Below are 16790 nucleotides of genomic sequence, written 5' to 3'. Positions count from 1 at the left end.
GACATGGTAAACAGGCGTCTTCTTTTTTTATTTTTCAAACCCATAACCATGTGTGTGTGGTATATACTTTTGTTGCAAAGTGGATTTGTTTAAGCCTACCAATAATCACCATGTGTGACCCTGATTTAGCCCACTGCAGTAAAATGTTAAAGAATTACTATTTATTTTCAAATAAGTTGAAATTGAAAAAAAACGTATTGGATTTTCCTCAGTACAGAACCTATTTTATTTTTGTAAACACAAGTTCACAATTTTAATTGAGAAAATAAAGACAAACGTCATTAACAAAATGATTGCCATCCCGGAGCTAGTACTTGGTTGCACAGCCTTTTGCCAAGATAACTGCAGACAAGCACTTGCAGCCATCAATGAGCTTGCTGCACCTTTTCTACTGGCAATGTGGCTCTCTTTTCAGCAGCAAATTGCTTAAATTGTTCTATGTTTTAAGGGGGTGCCTTCCACCAACAGCTGTTTTCAGCTCTTGCCATAGCGTATGGATGGGATTCAGATCTGGACTATGCTGCCCACTCCAGAACAGCATCTGTTCTTGAACCTGGGTCTTTTTTTAATGTGTGTTGGGGTCGCTGCTGGGAGACCCACAACCTTCAACGGAGACACTGGGTTGAACATTGGATCCAAAACACCTGATAATCTTATTTCGTGATGTGCCGCAAGTAGCCTAGTGGTTAGAGAGTTGGGCCAGTAACCGAAAGGTTACCAGATTGAATCCCCGAGCTGTTTTGTACCTGAACAAGGCAGTTAACCCGCTGTTCCCTGGTAGGCCGTCATTGTAAATGAGAATTTGTTCTTAACTGACTTGCCTGGTTAAATAAAAAATCTAATTAAAAAAATGCCTTGCTCACGGGTTCCAAAACCAAAAACCTGTGGCATTTGTCACTATTTTCTCCATTCAAATTGTAAACTTAAGTAAACTCAAATGTGGTTCTGCAATGTTGAAAATCCAATAAAAAGGTGTGGAGAAAAGTTATTCTTATTTTTGAAGAAATCAGGAAATATTTAAGAGAAGTGCAAGGGTGCCAATATATTTGTCCGGAACTGTGTGTTCGTATTACTAGAAAGAATATTTTTTTCAAACATCATAAACAATTTGTTTATCATTCCTCGTCTACGATGCATGACATACCAGTAGAACTCTTTTCCATGTACATTGTATTTACAATAAAACATTTACTGAGTATACCAAACATTAGGAACACCTTCCTAATATTGAGTTACACCCTCCACTGCCCTCAGAAATTCCTTAATTTGTCAGGGCATGGACTCTATAAGGTGTCGAAAGCATTCCACAGGCTGATGGAACGTTCTTGACACACACAGGAAACTGTTGAGCATGACACAAACTGGTGTGCCTGGCACCTACTACAGTACCCCGTTCAAAGGTATATTTTGCCATTCACTGACTGAAGTGGATTTAACAAATGACATCAATAAGGGATCATAACTTTAACCTGGATTCACCTGGTCAGTCTGTCATGGAAAGAGCAGGTGTCCTTACGTTTAGTATACTCTATATTTTACACAGTCATCAATGATATATACACCGTAAGACACCGCGTTACACATTGTAGAGAAAGGGTTAGAAATATCCGAGGTTGAGCTGTTTTTCAATTAAATTAAAAACGTTGAGTGAGATCTTTGCTTTGGTATCGGGTTCCATTGCTGCATTTGACACTTGAACACTAGTATAACTAGTATAATATAATGGTTTATACTGCTGTTGTGACATAAACAGGTACGGTTGTATTGCTTGGTGGTAGGACACCCGTTGTAAATTCTTTATAAACTGTTTATTAAAAAACAGCTATAATGTATGAGTTACACTTTATGTTCCCTCTCCCCCAGTAGATGGCACTAAAGCATAACGTGATCTTGCATATTGGTATGGTTATCATCAACACTACACTGACATTTCGTATTCAAAGTTCTTCAAATCAGTTCTACTTTGGTTGTTTCAGTAAGTTCATTGTTCATTTAGCACATTTTGGAACTAACTGTACAGTTATACACAGCTTATAACTAATCAAACATAACTATCTATAAGTCTATTTTCTATGTGTAGAATCCCCATAAAACGACAACTGATAGTTAGTTCTACCTCTGTGCACTTCTGTTGTAGCAGTGAAAAAGCTGCTTGATCTGAATGCTAACATCACTCAAACACTAAGTGTAGCGTATTAGTTAAGTCCTTAGCTCTCACTAGAGGTCAATATATAATCTCTGTGCATTATACATGTCATATCCTTACGTCCTTGTGGCACATAGATGACGCATGGTTCAAACCCTGTAGCATCTGCCTACAGGTCAATAGTGTCACTGCACACGCTAAGAGCATCGATCTGTCGGCACACGTTGACGAATTCCGCTTGTATGGCCGTATCCCGTTCTAGCAACCTGCTTTCACTCAGGTCCTCTCTGCCCTCCAGCCGCCCCTCTCCCCGACTGTCCTGAGAGGCCCAGCTGAGGGTGTGGTAACGTCTGTGATAGATAAGGTGGGGGTGTGACCATGCCCCTCCTGTCCCTGAGCTGGAGAACAGACCCTGGGAAGACCCACTCAGGGACTCCTGGCACAGATAGCTGGAGTTACTACCTCTCCACCAGCAGGGATCGTTGTGGCCTGGGAGAATGCATCCCGGCTGGGGAGGCCGTGTAGGAGACATATCCACATCTCCACAGGAAGAGGTCCGGTAGAGGGGACTGTCAGCTGAGCTGTTTCCAGGCCATGAGGCACTCTGGCTGTGGTGGGAGCCAGGGGAGTTCAAGGAGAGGCTGGAAGAGGCGTGGAACAGCCTGGAGGGGCTGAAAAGGCTGTGAGGGAACAGAGTCTCGCTGTACAGGGCCTGGTCTATGCTGCGGGACAGGTCAATGGGAGAGGGGGGGTGCAGGTCCACTGTGGAGTCAGTGTCCAGACATAGACTACCCTGGGAGGAGTCCTGGGACTCAACCCCAGCTTGAAGTCTCCCTGGTGGGCTTGGAGGATCAGGGAGGTTGAGGTGTCTGGAGGTTTTGGTCTGGCCAGGGTGGGGGTTGGGGTTAGGGTTAGGATGCAGGTTCAGTCCATTTGAAGAGGGTTCCATTAGTGTGTAGAGGGGGAGGGCTTCGGACTGGCGCTTCCTGATGACATCACACACCACCTGCTTCTCTTTCTGCCCAAGGGACCAGGGGTAGTGAGGGGGGAGGATGGGAGAGAGGGGAAGTGGGTGGCTAGGCCCTCCTGCCGGCGAGGCACAGGGCAGCCGCGCCCAGGACCCCTGACAGGTGTTGGTGTTGAGTTTAGTCCGGGAGGAGGAGTTAGAGTTGGAGGAACAGAAGAGGAGGGGCTGAGTGCCGATGATTGACAGGGCCAAACACACCCCCACCTCACAGAGCCTGCAGCCCAGGTGGTATGCCCACCAAGGCCAGGGCTGGAACCCTGCCCCAGCACTCACCCCTCCGAGCCCTAATGCATGTAACATCCCATACAGCTGAAATCCCCCACACCCTAACAGGCACAGAGCCCCTCCCACTCCAGCCCTTGCTGCCCTTCTCCACTCCTCAGCCTCAGCGAATGGGCACCGGGACAGCCGCCCCACCATAACTGGTGAACCTGTTACCTCTCCCTCGCCGTCACTCAGCCGTTGGATGTGTTTGGCGTCTTGTCGTACATGGCAGTAGAAGAGGAGGAAGGAGCAGGGGAGGAGGAGGCAGAGGATGATGAACATTCCCTGGGGGAGCAGGAGGAGGACAGGGAGGCTGGGGAAGACATGGAATAGAGCTATGGAGCCCAGGAAGGCCCCGAAGTGTATCAGGGAGAGGAAGAACAAGAGACAAGGCCTGGGCAGGGTGGAGAGAGGGAGGGAGAGAGAGAGGGAAAAATGAAGGGAGAGGTGCATGCGAGAGCGGAGGGAGAGGAGGAGGAAGCAGACGGAGAAGGCAGAGGTGAGGCAGGGGAAGGGTAGTTCAGAGAGGAGGAGAAAGCCCAGAGCAGGCAGGTGGTCCTGGTGACTATAAGCATCATACAGGAGAGAGAATGCTCTAGTGCCTCCGGTGACCAGGAGGAACAGATGCAGCAGGGTAAAGTAGGAGCTTCCTGGGGGGCAGCGCAGGGGCACACCTAACAGGCAGAGTACAGATATCAGACCTAATGCAGTGAACACAGATCCCAGACCGTAGATGTGGGCCTCCCAGGCAAAGCCCCAGGTGGCCATAGCTGAGTTCCAATCAGAATACAGAGGTACAAAGAGAGGAGGGGTTAGAGACAGAAAGGGGCGCTGGGATTGATTGGAGATGATGTCATCGGGGTAAAAGGGGCTCCAGGATTGATCAGTTGTGTTGCAGGGTGTGGTTCTGGTGTCAAGGCTGCAGTCGACGAGAGCCGACTCATTGGTGGCCGACTTTGGCCACCCCTCCTCTGGAAACACACCTGCAAAAACAGAAACAAAGATTCTTGAAACTGATGCCCAAATCAACCACTTGCCCCTGGAATTTCATTGGGTGAAATATCAGGGAGAGGGAGAGAGAGAGAGAGAGAGAGAGAGAGAGAGAGAGAGAGAGAGAGAGAGAGAGAGAGAGAGAGAGAGAGCTAATCCATTATAAAAGTACATTCTTGTAACTGGGGATCTCTAACTGGGTCAGAGAGAGAGAGAGCCCGGGGAGAGAGAGAGAGAGAAAGGGTGGGAGGGAGGGACAGAGAGCAAGAGAGGGAGAGAGAGACTGTGTTCAGATGAGGTAGTATTGACCCCATTTGTGGAACTATTTATAATCACAAGCACACTCTTATAACTAGCATTACATCAATAATAACAGTGGCAAGAAAAAGTATGTGAACCCTTTGGAGTTACCTGGATTTCTGCATATATTGGTCATCAAATTGAATCTGATCTTCATTTAAGTCACAACAATAGACAAATATAGTGTGCTAATAACACACAAATGATTGTATTTTTCTTGTCTATAGTGAATACATCATTTACACATTCACAGTGTAGGTTGGAAAAAGTATGTGAACTCCTAGGCTAATTGAAGTCAGGAGTCCGCTAACCTGGAGTCCAACCAATAAGACGAGATTGGAGATGTTGGTTAGAGCTGCCCTGGCCTATAAAAAACACTCACAAAATTTGAGTTTGCTATTCACAATAAGTATTGCCTGATGTGAACCATGCCTCGAACAAAAGAGATCTCAGAAAACCTAAGAGCACAGTGCAGAATGCTTAATGAGGTTAAGAAGAATCCTAGTGTCAGCTAAAGACTTATAGAAATCTCTGGAACATGCTAACATGTCATTGTTCTGTTGATGAGTCTAAGATATGTAAAACACTAAACAAGAATGGTGTTCATGAGAGGACACCCCGGAAGAAGCCACTGCTGTCCAAAAAAACATTGCTGCACACCTGCAGTTTGCAAAGGTGCACCTGGATGTTCCACAGCGCTACTGGCAAAATATTCTGTGGACAGATGAAACTACAGTTGAGTTGTTAGGAAGGAACACACAACACTATGTATAGAGAAAAAAAGGCACAGAACACCAACATCAAAACCTCATCCCAACTGTAAAGTATGGTGGAGGGAGCATCATGGTTTGGGGCAGCTTAGCTGCCTCAGGGCCTGGACAGCTTACTATCATCAATGGAAAAAAGGATTTCCCAAGTTTATCAAGACATTTTGCAGGAGATTGTTAGGTTATCTGTCCGCCAATTGAAACTCAGAGGTTGGATGATGCAACAGGACAATGACCCAAAACACTGATGCAACAGAAGAATATACGCCTTCTGGAGTGGCCCAGTCAGAGTCTTGACTTCAGCCCGATTGAGATGCTGTAGCATGACCTCGAGACAGCAGTTCACACCAGACATCCAAAGAATTTTGCTTAACTGAAACAGTTTTGTAAAGTGGAATGGTCCAAAATTCCTCCTGATCATTGTGCAGGTCAGATCCGCAACTACAGAAAACGTTTGGTTAAGGTTATTGCTGCCAAAGGAGGGTAAACCAGTTATTAAAACCAAGGGTTCACATTATTTTTCCAGCCTGCACTGTGAATGTTTACATGGTGTGTTCAATAAAGACATGAAAATGTATAATTGTTTGTGTGTTGTTAGTTTAAGCAGACTGTGTTTGTCTATAGTTGTGACCTAGATGAAGATCAGATCAAATTTTATGGCCAATTTATTCAGAAATCTAGGTATTTCCAAAGGGTTCACATACTTTTTCTTGCTACTTTATTCTATACTATATGTCTGTCCACTATGATTACATAACATCTGAATAATGTAGACAAGTTCATTCCCTATGTGCCCTATACTTCCAGCGCCGACAGAGATGGCCGCCTCGCTTCGCGTTCCTAGGAAACTATGCAGTTTTTTTTTTTTTTACGTGTTATTTCTTACATTGGTACCACAGGTCATCTTATGTTTCATTACATACAGTCGAGAAGAACTACTGAATATAAGAGCAGCGTCAACTCACCATCAGTACGACCAAGAATATGAATTTCGCGAAGTGGATCCTGTGTTCTGCCTTTCACCCAGGACAACGGAATGGATCCCAGCCGGCGACCCAAAAAAATGACTTCGTAAAAGAGGGAAACAAAGCGGTCTTCTGGTCAGACTCCGGAGATGGGCACATCGCACACCACTCCCTAGCATACTTCTCGCCAATGTCCAGTTTCTTGACAACGAGGTTGATGAAATCCGAGCAAGGGTAGCATTCCAGAGGGACATCAGAGACTGTAACGTTCTTTGCTTCAAGGAAACATGGCTCACTGGAGAGACGCTATCGGAGTCGGTGCAGCCAGCTGGCTTCTCCACGCATCGCGCCGACAGAAACAAACATCTTTCTGGTAAGAAGAGGGGCGGGGGCGTATGCTTTATGGTTCACGAGACATGGTGTGGTCACAACAACATACAGGAACTCAAGTCCTTCTGTTCACCTGATTTTGAATTCCTCACAATCAAATGTCGACCGCATTATCTACCAAGGGAATTCTCTTTGATTATAATCACAGCCGTATATATTCCCCCCCAAGCAGACACATCGATGGCTCTGAACAAACTTTATTTGACTCTTTGCAAACTGGAATCCACATATCCTGAGGCTGCATTCATTGTAGCTGGGGATTTTAACAAGGCTAATCTGAAAACAAGACTCCCTAAATTGTATCAGCATATCGTTTGCGCAACCAGGGCTGGCAAAACCTTGGATCATTGCTATTCTAACTTCCGCGACGCATTTAAGGCCCTCCCCCGCTCTCCTTTCGGAAAAGCTGACCATGAGTCCATTTTGTTGCTCCCTGTCTACAGACAGAAGCTAAAACAAGAAGCTCCCGCGCTGAGGTCTGTTCAACGCTGGTCCGACCAATCTGATTCCACACGCCAAGACTGCTTCCATCACGTGGACTGGGATATGTTTCGTATTGCGTCAAACAACAACATTGACGAATACGCTGATTCGGTGAGCGAGTTCATTAGAACGTGCGTTGAAGATGTCAATCCCATAGCAACGATTAAAACATTCCCAAACCAGAAACCGTAGATTGATGGCAGCATTCACGTGAAACTGAAAGCGCGAACCACTGCTTTTAATCAGGGCAAGGTGACCGGAAACATGACCGAATACAAACATTGTAGCTATTCCCTCCGCAAGGCAATCAAACAAGCTAAGCGTCAATATAGAGACAAAGTAGAATCGCAATTCAACAGCTCAGACACAAGAGGTATGTGGCAGGGTCTACAGTCGATCACGGATTACAAAAAGAAAACCAGCCCAGTCACGGACCAGGATGTCTTGCTCCCAGGCAGACTAAATAACTTTTTTGCCCGCATTGAGCACAATACAATGCCACTGACACGGCCCGCAACCAAAACATGCGGACTCTCCTTCACTGCAGCCGAGGTGAGTAAAACATTTAAACGTGTTAACCCTCGCAAGGCTGCAGGCCCAGACGGCATCCCCAGCCGCGCCCTCAGAGCATGCGCAGACCAGCTGGCTGGTGTGTTTACGGACATATTCAATCAATCCTTATCCCAGTCTGCTGTTCCCCCATGCTCCAAGAGGGCCACCATTGTTCCTGTTCCCAAGAAAGCTAAGGTAACTGAGCTAAACGACTATCGCCCCGTAGTACTCACTTCGTCATCATGAAGTGCTTTGAGAGACTAGTCAAGGACCATATCACCTCCACCCTACCTGACACCCTAGACCCACTCCAATTTGCTTACAGCCCAAATAGGTCCACAGACGATGCAATCTCAACCACACTGCCCTAACCCATCTGGACAAGAGGAATACCTATGTGAGAATGCAGTTCATCGACTTCAGCTCAGCATTTAACACCATGGTACGCTCCAAACTCGTCATCAAGCTCGAGACCCTGAGTCTCGACCTCGCCCTGTGCAACTGGGTACTGGACTTCCTGACGGGCCGCCCCCAGGTGGTGAGGGTAGGTAACAACATCTCCACCCCGCTGAGCCTCAACACTGGGGCCCCACAAGGGTGCGTTCTGAGCCCTCCTCTGTACTCCCTGTTCACCCACGACTGCGTGATGCACAATCGAGAGCATCCTGTCGGGCTGTATCACCGCCTGGTATGGCAACTGTTCCGCCCACAACCGTACGGCTCTCCAGAGGGTAGTGAGGTCTGCACAACGCATCACCGGGGGCAAACTACCTGCCCTCCAGGACACCTACACCACCCGATGTCACAGGAAGGCCATGAAGATCATCAAGGACAACAACCACCCGAGCCACTGCCTGTTCACCCCGCTATCATCCAGAAAGCGAGGGCAGTACAGGTGCATCAAAGCTGGGACCGAGAGACTGAAAAACAGCTTCTATCTCAAGACCATCAGACTGTTAAACAGCCACCACTAACATTGAGTGGCTGCTGCCAACACACTGACTAAACTCCAGCCACTTTAATAATGGGAATGTAAAATGATGTAAAATATATCACTAGCCACTTTAAACAATGCTACCTAATATAATGTTTACATACCCAACATTATTAAACACATATGTATATGTATATACTGTACTCTATATCATCTACTGCATCTTTATGTAATACATGTATCACTAGCCACTTTAACTATGCCACTTTGTTTATATACTCATCTCATATGTATATACTGCACTCAATACCATCTACTGTATCTTGCCTATGCCGCTCTGTACCATCACCCATTCATATATCTTTATGTACATATTCTTTATCCCCTTACACTTGTGTCTATAAGGTAGTAGTTTTGGAATTGTTAGCTAGATTACTTGTTGGTTATTACTGCATTGTCGGAACTAGAAGCATAAGCATTTCGTAACACTCGCATTAACATCTGCTAACCATGTATATGTCACAAATAAAATTTGATTTGATTTGATTAACATCTGCCTACTGAGCTCTACAACAAGACCTTCTCTGGTCTCTTCTCTTTGTGTGTGCGTGTGCGTGTGTGTGTGTGTGTGTGTGTGTGTGTGTGTGTGTGTGTGTGTGTGTGTGTGTGTGTGTGTGTGTGTGTGTGTGTGTGTGTGTGTGTGTGTGTGTGTGTGTGTGTGTGTGTGTGTGTGTGTGAGAGAGATGTGAGACACAGAGCTAACCCAGTTCTGTCTCCCTCCCTCTTAGACCTTTTACTACCCTCTACCTATGCTCTCTACCCCTCCCTGGCTGGAGAGGCTTCTACAATGTCATATATAAAACCACCAGTCCACTGTGTTTCTCATTCACATCTCATTTACTGTCCTCAGTAACACATTAACAGTCTCCCTCAGTGTAGCTATTTAAGAAGATAGGACAGCAAGGGAGAGAAATAAAGTGTCTGTGACAGAGTAGAAAAGAAGAGGAGAGTGAGAGGTGGTAGCGATGGATGGAAGACGGAGGGGACAGATGAAGGGGAGATTGAGGGAGGAGAGAAGGAGGATTGATGGAGTGGGAGAGATGGAGATGAGAGGAGAGGAGAGAAGGAGAGGAGAGAATGAGAGGAGAGAATGAGAGGGGAGAAAGAGGGAGAGGCTTCATGATATCAGAGGTAGGATGTCATGAACAGAAAATATATAAGGGGTTACTCTCATCACACTGCCACAGTAAATCAGTACATTCACCACCAGTATTTTACAAATCCGAAAATAGGTCAATTCTGCCAAATATCCTATAAATACTAGGGGAGACTATTCTTACCAACACCCTGAGGGTGTTGTAAAAGTGGACATATCACTGTGACATGGGGGTGAAGGGATGGGGGTTGGATACTCTTACTTGTGTCTGTTCCTGTTTCCTCTGTGAAGTCCTGTAACTCGTCTCCAATCCTTTCCACCATGATATCTCCCTCCAGTATGTCTCTCTGTTGAGTGGCTGAGAAGTCCAGAGCTAACAACTCTCTGTTTGTGGCCTGGGCTCTGGGTTGGTGTTGGTCCGAGTCAGTTGTAGACCCTAGCTCTGCATTCACTGTGGCTGGTGATGTAGGTCTAGTGAGTGGATTAAAGCCTTGGGTCTCTGTGTAGTCACTGATAGTTCCCCGAAACTCGTCTTTGTTGTCCTTTTTCTCAATTTCCTTGGGTGCCAATGTGGGGTCTTTCAGCCCTGGAAACGAGTCCAGAGAGTCGGCCATTCTGGCTCCAGCGGTGGGGACTACAGGAGCCCAGGAGGGCCATACAGTGCTGTGTGAGGCCAGTACTGGGTCATCGATCTGTGTGTCTGTATGTGGGTGTGATAGTGCCTTTGTGGTGCCCTCTGGGGCCAAGGTAAAGGCTTGAAGATGGAGGAGAGGAGCAAGGGAGAGGAGGAGAGAGGTCCACATCACAGAAGCCACGATGGAGACCCTATAGTGTAATATTCTCTATGAAGTCACATGATTCCCAACGAACACTTTTTTCACCTCAATGCCACATACTTAAGAATAGGCTCACCTGCAGAACACAGACAACACACACCTCAAAGTCAAATAAAACCACATATTTGTCACATGCTTCGTAAACTCCAGGTGTAGACCAACAGTGAAATGCTTACTTATGGGCCCTTCCCAACAGTGCAGAGAGAAAGAAAATAGAGAAATAATAGAAAAGTAATAATAAATACACAATTAGTAACGATAACTTGGCTATATACATGGGGTACCAGTACTGAGTCGATGTGTAGAGGTACGAAGTAATTGAAGAAGATATGTATATATAACTAGGAATAAAGGGACTACATAACATGACAGATAATAAACAGTAGCAGCTGTGTATGTGATGAGTCAAAAAAGTTAGTGCAAAAAGGGTCAATGCAGATAGTCCGGGTGACTATTGGTTAACTATTTAACTAACTATTTAGAAATCTTATGGCTTGGGGGTAGAAGCTGATCAGGGTCCTGTTGGTTCCAGACTTGGTGCATCGGTACCACTTCCTGTGCGGTAGTAGAGAGAACAGTCTATGACTTGGGTGCCTGGAGTCTTAAAAAATGTTTAGGGCCTTACTCGCAGTCAGCATACAAAGAAACTAAAGCAGTGTCCTCTCCTCCTCCACTAGAAAAAACAAACTCTCCCATGTATGCATGCATACCTACTTTAGATTTAGTTCCTGCCTATCTCTGCCAATGTACTCAGAAAGTAGCACTGCACTCACCATAGATACGCACAGCAACACCAACCACTTTAAGCTATCCCTCTCCATCATTCTCTATTCTTTGTCTCTTCACAATTCCCCCACCCCTGCCTCAGTCTTCTAGACCCTCTTATTGTTCAGACAGCAGACAAATACCACACATACACACACATTTGTAGTACTTACTATGCTGCATCCTTCTGCTCTCCATCAGACAGGACAGGTCCCAGCTCAGCCAAGCAACAACAATCCCCTCTGTCCCACACCACACTGCTGCTGCCTCCGCTGCTGCTACATAGATCCCTCCATCTGTCTGTGTGTGTGAGAGTGTGAGTTATAGGCTCACTCCTCTTCTCAGTATCACTCACATACTCTCCCCCTCTCTCTCCGTCCCTCCCTCGTTCAGTATCTCTCTTTTTCTGATGTGTGCCAGGAATGCATGGTTCCCGTGGATACACCTCACTGTAAATTATTTATCTGTGCGGTCTGGTCGTACACACACACATCAGTGAGAATAAATCATTAATTGGAGGATGGCACTGTGCATATAGAATTAACTATCAGATCAATACAGTGTATTGGATGTAATTTGCGGCTTGAGTTTAAACCAACCCTCTCCGTGATACTTTACATAAAAGCAATAGTCAGTGTAAAAGTGACTACAAATTAAAAGCATGTCACAAATGATGGTAAACACATCACAAGGAATTTGTAACTTGCTTGTGAGCCTAGCACGCACAACTGGTGTTTTATATTGTTATGGGGCGTGTGTCCTCTGTCATCACACCATCTATCTATCTCTCGTTCTCGCTCATATGTATACATACCCACTTCTCTCTGTCTTTATTTCTTGTTATCTGTTTCCTTCTACTCAACATGTTGATGTCATCAGACTCTGATAGATATAGCACTGCATCTCCCTGGGGGGTAAAGTTCAGGCTCATGTCCTCATTTAATTCCTCTGGGAATACTTGAATATAAACACTTATCCACATACTGTACCGTGTTAATCTGTGTACATCTTCAATCTGTACTCTGACTGACCAGAGTTGAATAGGATGATATGGGCCATTGTATTGTATCTACAGTATATTATAGATCTGCTCTGCTAGTATACGACTGACTGGGGGTTGGATTATGGGTGAGCGTCATTGATTACAGCAGTGCATTCACAGAGCATGAACCAATGCGTCTAGCCACCGTCTATGCAATACCATAGAGCAATAACAAAGCTGCATTGAGATATAGTATTCAAGGATGTTCTTTTTTTTATACTGACCAAAAATAAATAGGATTTAGAGCAATGATGAATGGATCGTCTTCAGCCTCAATATCTCCTCCATCTCTCCTGTCTGTTGGTCAGACTATCAGGCAGGTTTGCCCTGATGGAACATGAAGCTCTTATTTATTCCTGTAGATACTGTAGAGCAGCTCGTCCCTGACCTATTTATATACCTGGGGAAGATCAAACAGACACACAGGCCGGCAGGAAGACAGCCATCGGTGTAGAATGAGATAGTTTGGTCTCAGGATTGAGGCATTATCTGTCCCTGGGAAACAGCAGAGTTAATGATCCATAACCAGAGAGAGGCCCAATAATTGATCAATGATGGATCAATAACAGTAAACAGGACCTGCTCACAGTGGGGTAAGCCTAGTGGTGGAGGGTCACAGAGTACAGGGTAGTCACCTGGGTTGAAAAACTTACCAGGCATTAAACCAGGGGTGTGCTGTACCACTCAAAACTGTGTTAGCCAGCTGAGCTGAAGCTCTGGGACCAAACACCGGTCTTCAGGTTTCACACAACAGTTGGCCAGCCCTGCTGTAGGGGGTTAGGAGAGCTACACCAGAGCCGACTGACACTCGTAGTGATGACCGCACAGGAGGCACCAACCAGCCAGAACTAAGGGTTTCAGGAGAGGAACAATGACTGACCAAACACATGGCCTCAGCATTGGGCATGGCCAACCCCCCAAAAATTACCTACACACACTTAAAAACAGGAGAACACACACAAGCTTGCACAGGAACACACACTTCATGCACATGCAAACCACGCACACACATAAACACACCACGCGTACACGCACATGCACACAGACATCAAGCACACCACGCCTGAGCGCGCATACACTGTCTGCCTGCATGGCTGCTGAGTCAGGCCTGACAGGGGATGAGTTGTCCAAACTGGGGGCCCAATGTGTTCTATGTGTGTGAGTCAGAAAGGCAGCATGATTTGCATGTCAGAGAGATACAGGCCAGCTCATATCTGGCAATGAGAATTACAGCAAAAGCTGCAGAGCATATTGTAACAGCCATATTCAATGAATTAAATACTCTTCAAACACATGGTTGTTTCAACTATGAGAAAATAACACACGTTAAAATGATTGAGGATAAAAGCATAATATATAATTACAAACGTTATGTATTTCCATTTGGGTCCTCAACTTTCAAGTTCTTCAATTCTGAATTCACAAATGAAAAGTTACAATAATGCATTCATCTACAGATTTCTCCTTGAAAAAAGCACAGCCTTCCAATTTTCTTAAGGAATTAAAAAGATACAAGCGTTTTCGCTCACTCTGAAAAATAATTCGGTTTTACAGTAAAGGGCTGGTTAAAAATACAAGGGACTGTCACTAAACTGTTGACGACACTCTAAAATGAAACCGTTATAAAATCTTCAGAATTAAGTGATGAAACCTTATTCAATGAAAATAAAATGGTCTTTGTTTGGATAAGAATTAGAGTGCTCAAAAGTATTTATTTAGCTCGTTCTTTAGATGACCTAACGATCATCGCCCCCATGTGTAGGAACGATTTCACCGGCTTGGGACATGAGTACAGAGTTGCCAACTCATTTTCAGGGTAATTGCTAGAAGCAGGTTGATTTGTTGCTAAATGACGTTGTGATATCATTGCGTGATAACGTAAAAATTTGTCATTACATTGAATACACAATAACGTTATTCAAATTAACTGGCCAGCTTGGCTGATATTTGTTCAGGCACAGACTCCCACTCTTTTCTGTACAATTTTGGTTGCGACATGTTGATTGATGTTGTAAGTTCTGTTCAAGATCAAACATTCGTGACCAACTATGTTCATTGGGTTTGACTCGTCGGACTCGTACTACTGCTGCTGCAGTCAGCCGACAATGATTTGCTGAAAATGGTGCTACGTCTATGCACGAGCTGAGCGCATGCTGCAGACGTCACTCACAATGCACTTTTGCAGCCAGGCACGTGTGTTGTGACTGAGTGTGTGACAGAGAACATCGTTTTTGTGTCATTTAGAGGGAAGTTGCGTGCATTTTAGCGTTTGAGTCACTTTTCAAAAGTTGATAAAATAAATGTTTAAAGTAGCTACATTTGTTGCTAGGTGCTATTTGAAAAAAAGGTTGCCAGGGTAGTCTGAAAAGTTGCTAAATCTAGCAACAAAATTGCTAAATTGGCATCGCTGCATGAGTACCGTCTCTAATGAGTACTTCGTGGACGTTGGGGCGGAGCGACATGGCTCACGTTGAAGAGTTACGGTTCTCCTAGCATTCAGTATATCATGCTGGCATCACGAGCGTGGACTTTTTTCTTCAAACTAAGAGTCCCCTGCAAAGACATGCTAAACTTTGCACTCTAGCGCAGTGATTCCCATCCCCGGTCCTCGAGTACCACCAACAGCACACATTTTCATTGTAGCCCTGGACAAACATGCCTCATTCAACTTATTGAGGGCCTGATGATTAGTTGACAAGTTGAGTCAGGTGTGCTTGTCCAGGGTTACAATAAAAAAGTGAACTGTTGGGGGTACCGAAGGAACAGGGTTTGGGAAACTGTTTTTCCCAACATTGCAACCGCCTTTGAAAAAATAAATACATAATTTGATGTATTATTTATACCAGCATTTATTTTCTAACTTTACACAGATATGTTGAAAGGTATTGTGTAGGCTATATTTAAAGAAAAATGTTTAATAAAATACAAATATATGTTGTTGGAATTACTCAATAGAGTCTGCTAAACTTAAATTTGTCTGGTGACTCCTTACTCCACCATTCACTGCATTGCAATACACAGTATATATAGGATACTTATAGTATTGGGTGGTAGAGAAAAAAAACTTTACTACCTGTCTCATATAGACTGGGGCGGGAAATACTCAGTTGGGTCTCAAAACTAACCAAATATGGTTAGTTTTGAAGGGGGACTGTGTCGCCCGGCCTGCTGCTGGCTTTTCATTGTTGGAGCTAGAAACACAAGCATTTCGCAAAACCCGCAATAACATCTGCTAAACACATGTATGTGACAAATACAATTTGAATTGGTGGCTTTTCATTCTGCCCCCTCCATAGCCCCCAATGCAATGTACTGTAATAGACTGTACATGCTAAACATTCTGGCTTGTAGAGATAACTTGTATACCTGTCTCAGCTGAGACTGAGCATTTTCCACCCACTTTAGCTGAGACAGGTAGAAAAGTTATCTATACAAGCCCAAATGTATCCTATGTACAGTCTATTACAGTGTAATGCATTGGGGGCTGTGGCCGTGTGACAGTCCCCCCCCAAAAAGTAACCATATTTGGTTATTAGAGACCCTACTGACTATTTCCCACCCCACTTTAGCTGAAACAGGTGAAAACGTTATCTCTACAGCCCAATATTCTCAACATACCAGTGTCAATATAGTATTTTTTAATTATTGGTCTTTAAAAAAAAAAATCAGATTTTTTATCTGTTATCAGAGATTACTGATTGCCTTTCTTGTTGGCACAATAAAAGTGGCCATTGATTAAAATTCCATATCTTTTGAATGAGTTATCCACATTGCAAGGTTTCGTCATTACCATACTAACGTGACGTCATTTATGCTGCTGGCAGAATACCAGTCGCTGAAGCGTCTTGTGAGTGAAGCATTTTCACATGTAAGGAATGTTCTCATATGATAGTTAGCTAGTCAGCAGCCTTCCAATGTTTTGATGTGTCAATACAGGATTTGATATTAAACCATTAGCAACATCAGAACTTAGCTAGATCCTGTCGACCCTCAGTTTGTAAAACCACAAAAAAATTGAGTAGCTAGCTAAGTGATTGGAATTAGCGAGTTAACGTTAGCTATGCCAGTTTTGACAGATCATCATGTTTTGAGTTATTGAATTAATATTGCCCACTAATTGCCCGTTGTTGATGAATAACAATATGAGAAATGAGACCAAGTTGAGTCTCTGGA

The 16790-nt window shown here is 44.6% G+C and overlaps 1 protein-coding gene across 5 annotated transcripts; it reads right to left on the bottom strand.

Moving 5' to 3' along the window:
* Positions 1-1394: 1394 nt before the first annotated feature.
* Positions 1395-11963, bottom strand: LOC124001551 (proline-rich transmembrane protein 4-like). Of its 5 annotated transcripts, none has more exons than XM_046308466.1 (3): positions 11749-11962; positions 10237-10728; positions 1395-4420 (listed from the first exon to the last, which is right to left on the bottom strand). In XM_046308466.1, the coding sequence occupies exons 1-3, from the start codon at positions 11771-11773 to the stop codon at positions 2316-2318; spliced, it is 2622 nt and encodes an 873-aa protein (XP_046164422.1). In that variant the 5' UTR covers positions 11774-11962; the 3' UTR covers positions 1395-2315. The 5 variants fall into 5 exon arrangements, with proteins under 5 accessions (XP_046164422.1, XP_046164397.1, XP_046164414.1 ...); XM_046308441.1 differs by having other exon boundaries at positions 10237-10886; positions 11749-11961; XM_046308458.1 differs by having other exon boundaries at positions 10237-10799; positions 11749-11961.
* Between the last annotated feature and the right edge of the window lie 4827 nt (positions 11964-16790).

This window comes from Oncorhynchus gorbuscha, linkage group LG02, assembly GCF_021184085.1.
Source record: "Oncorhynchus gorbuscha isolate QuinsamMale2020 ecotype Even-year linkage group LG02, OgorEven_v1.0, whole genome shotgun sequence".
NCBI classification, from domain to species: Eukaryota; Metazoa; Chordata; class Actinopteri; order Salmoniformes; family Salmonidae; genus Oncorhynchus; species Oncorhynchus gorbuscha.
This window is presented reverse-complemented; position numbering and strand designations above follow the sequence as displayed.

Coding starts and splice junctions, on each gene's coding strand:
- LOC124001551 (XM_046308441.1), bottom strand. CDS start 10,777: ATGTGGACCTCTCTCCTCCTCTCCCTTGCTCCTCTCCTCCATCTTCAA. Junction 4,421..10,236: donor GGAAACAGGAACAGACACAA/GTAAGAGTATCC, acceptor CTGTTTTTGCAG/GTGTGTTTCCAGAGGAGGGG.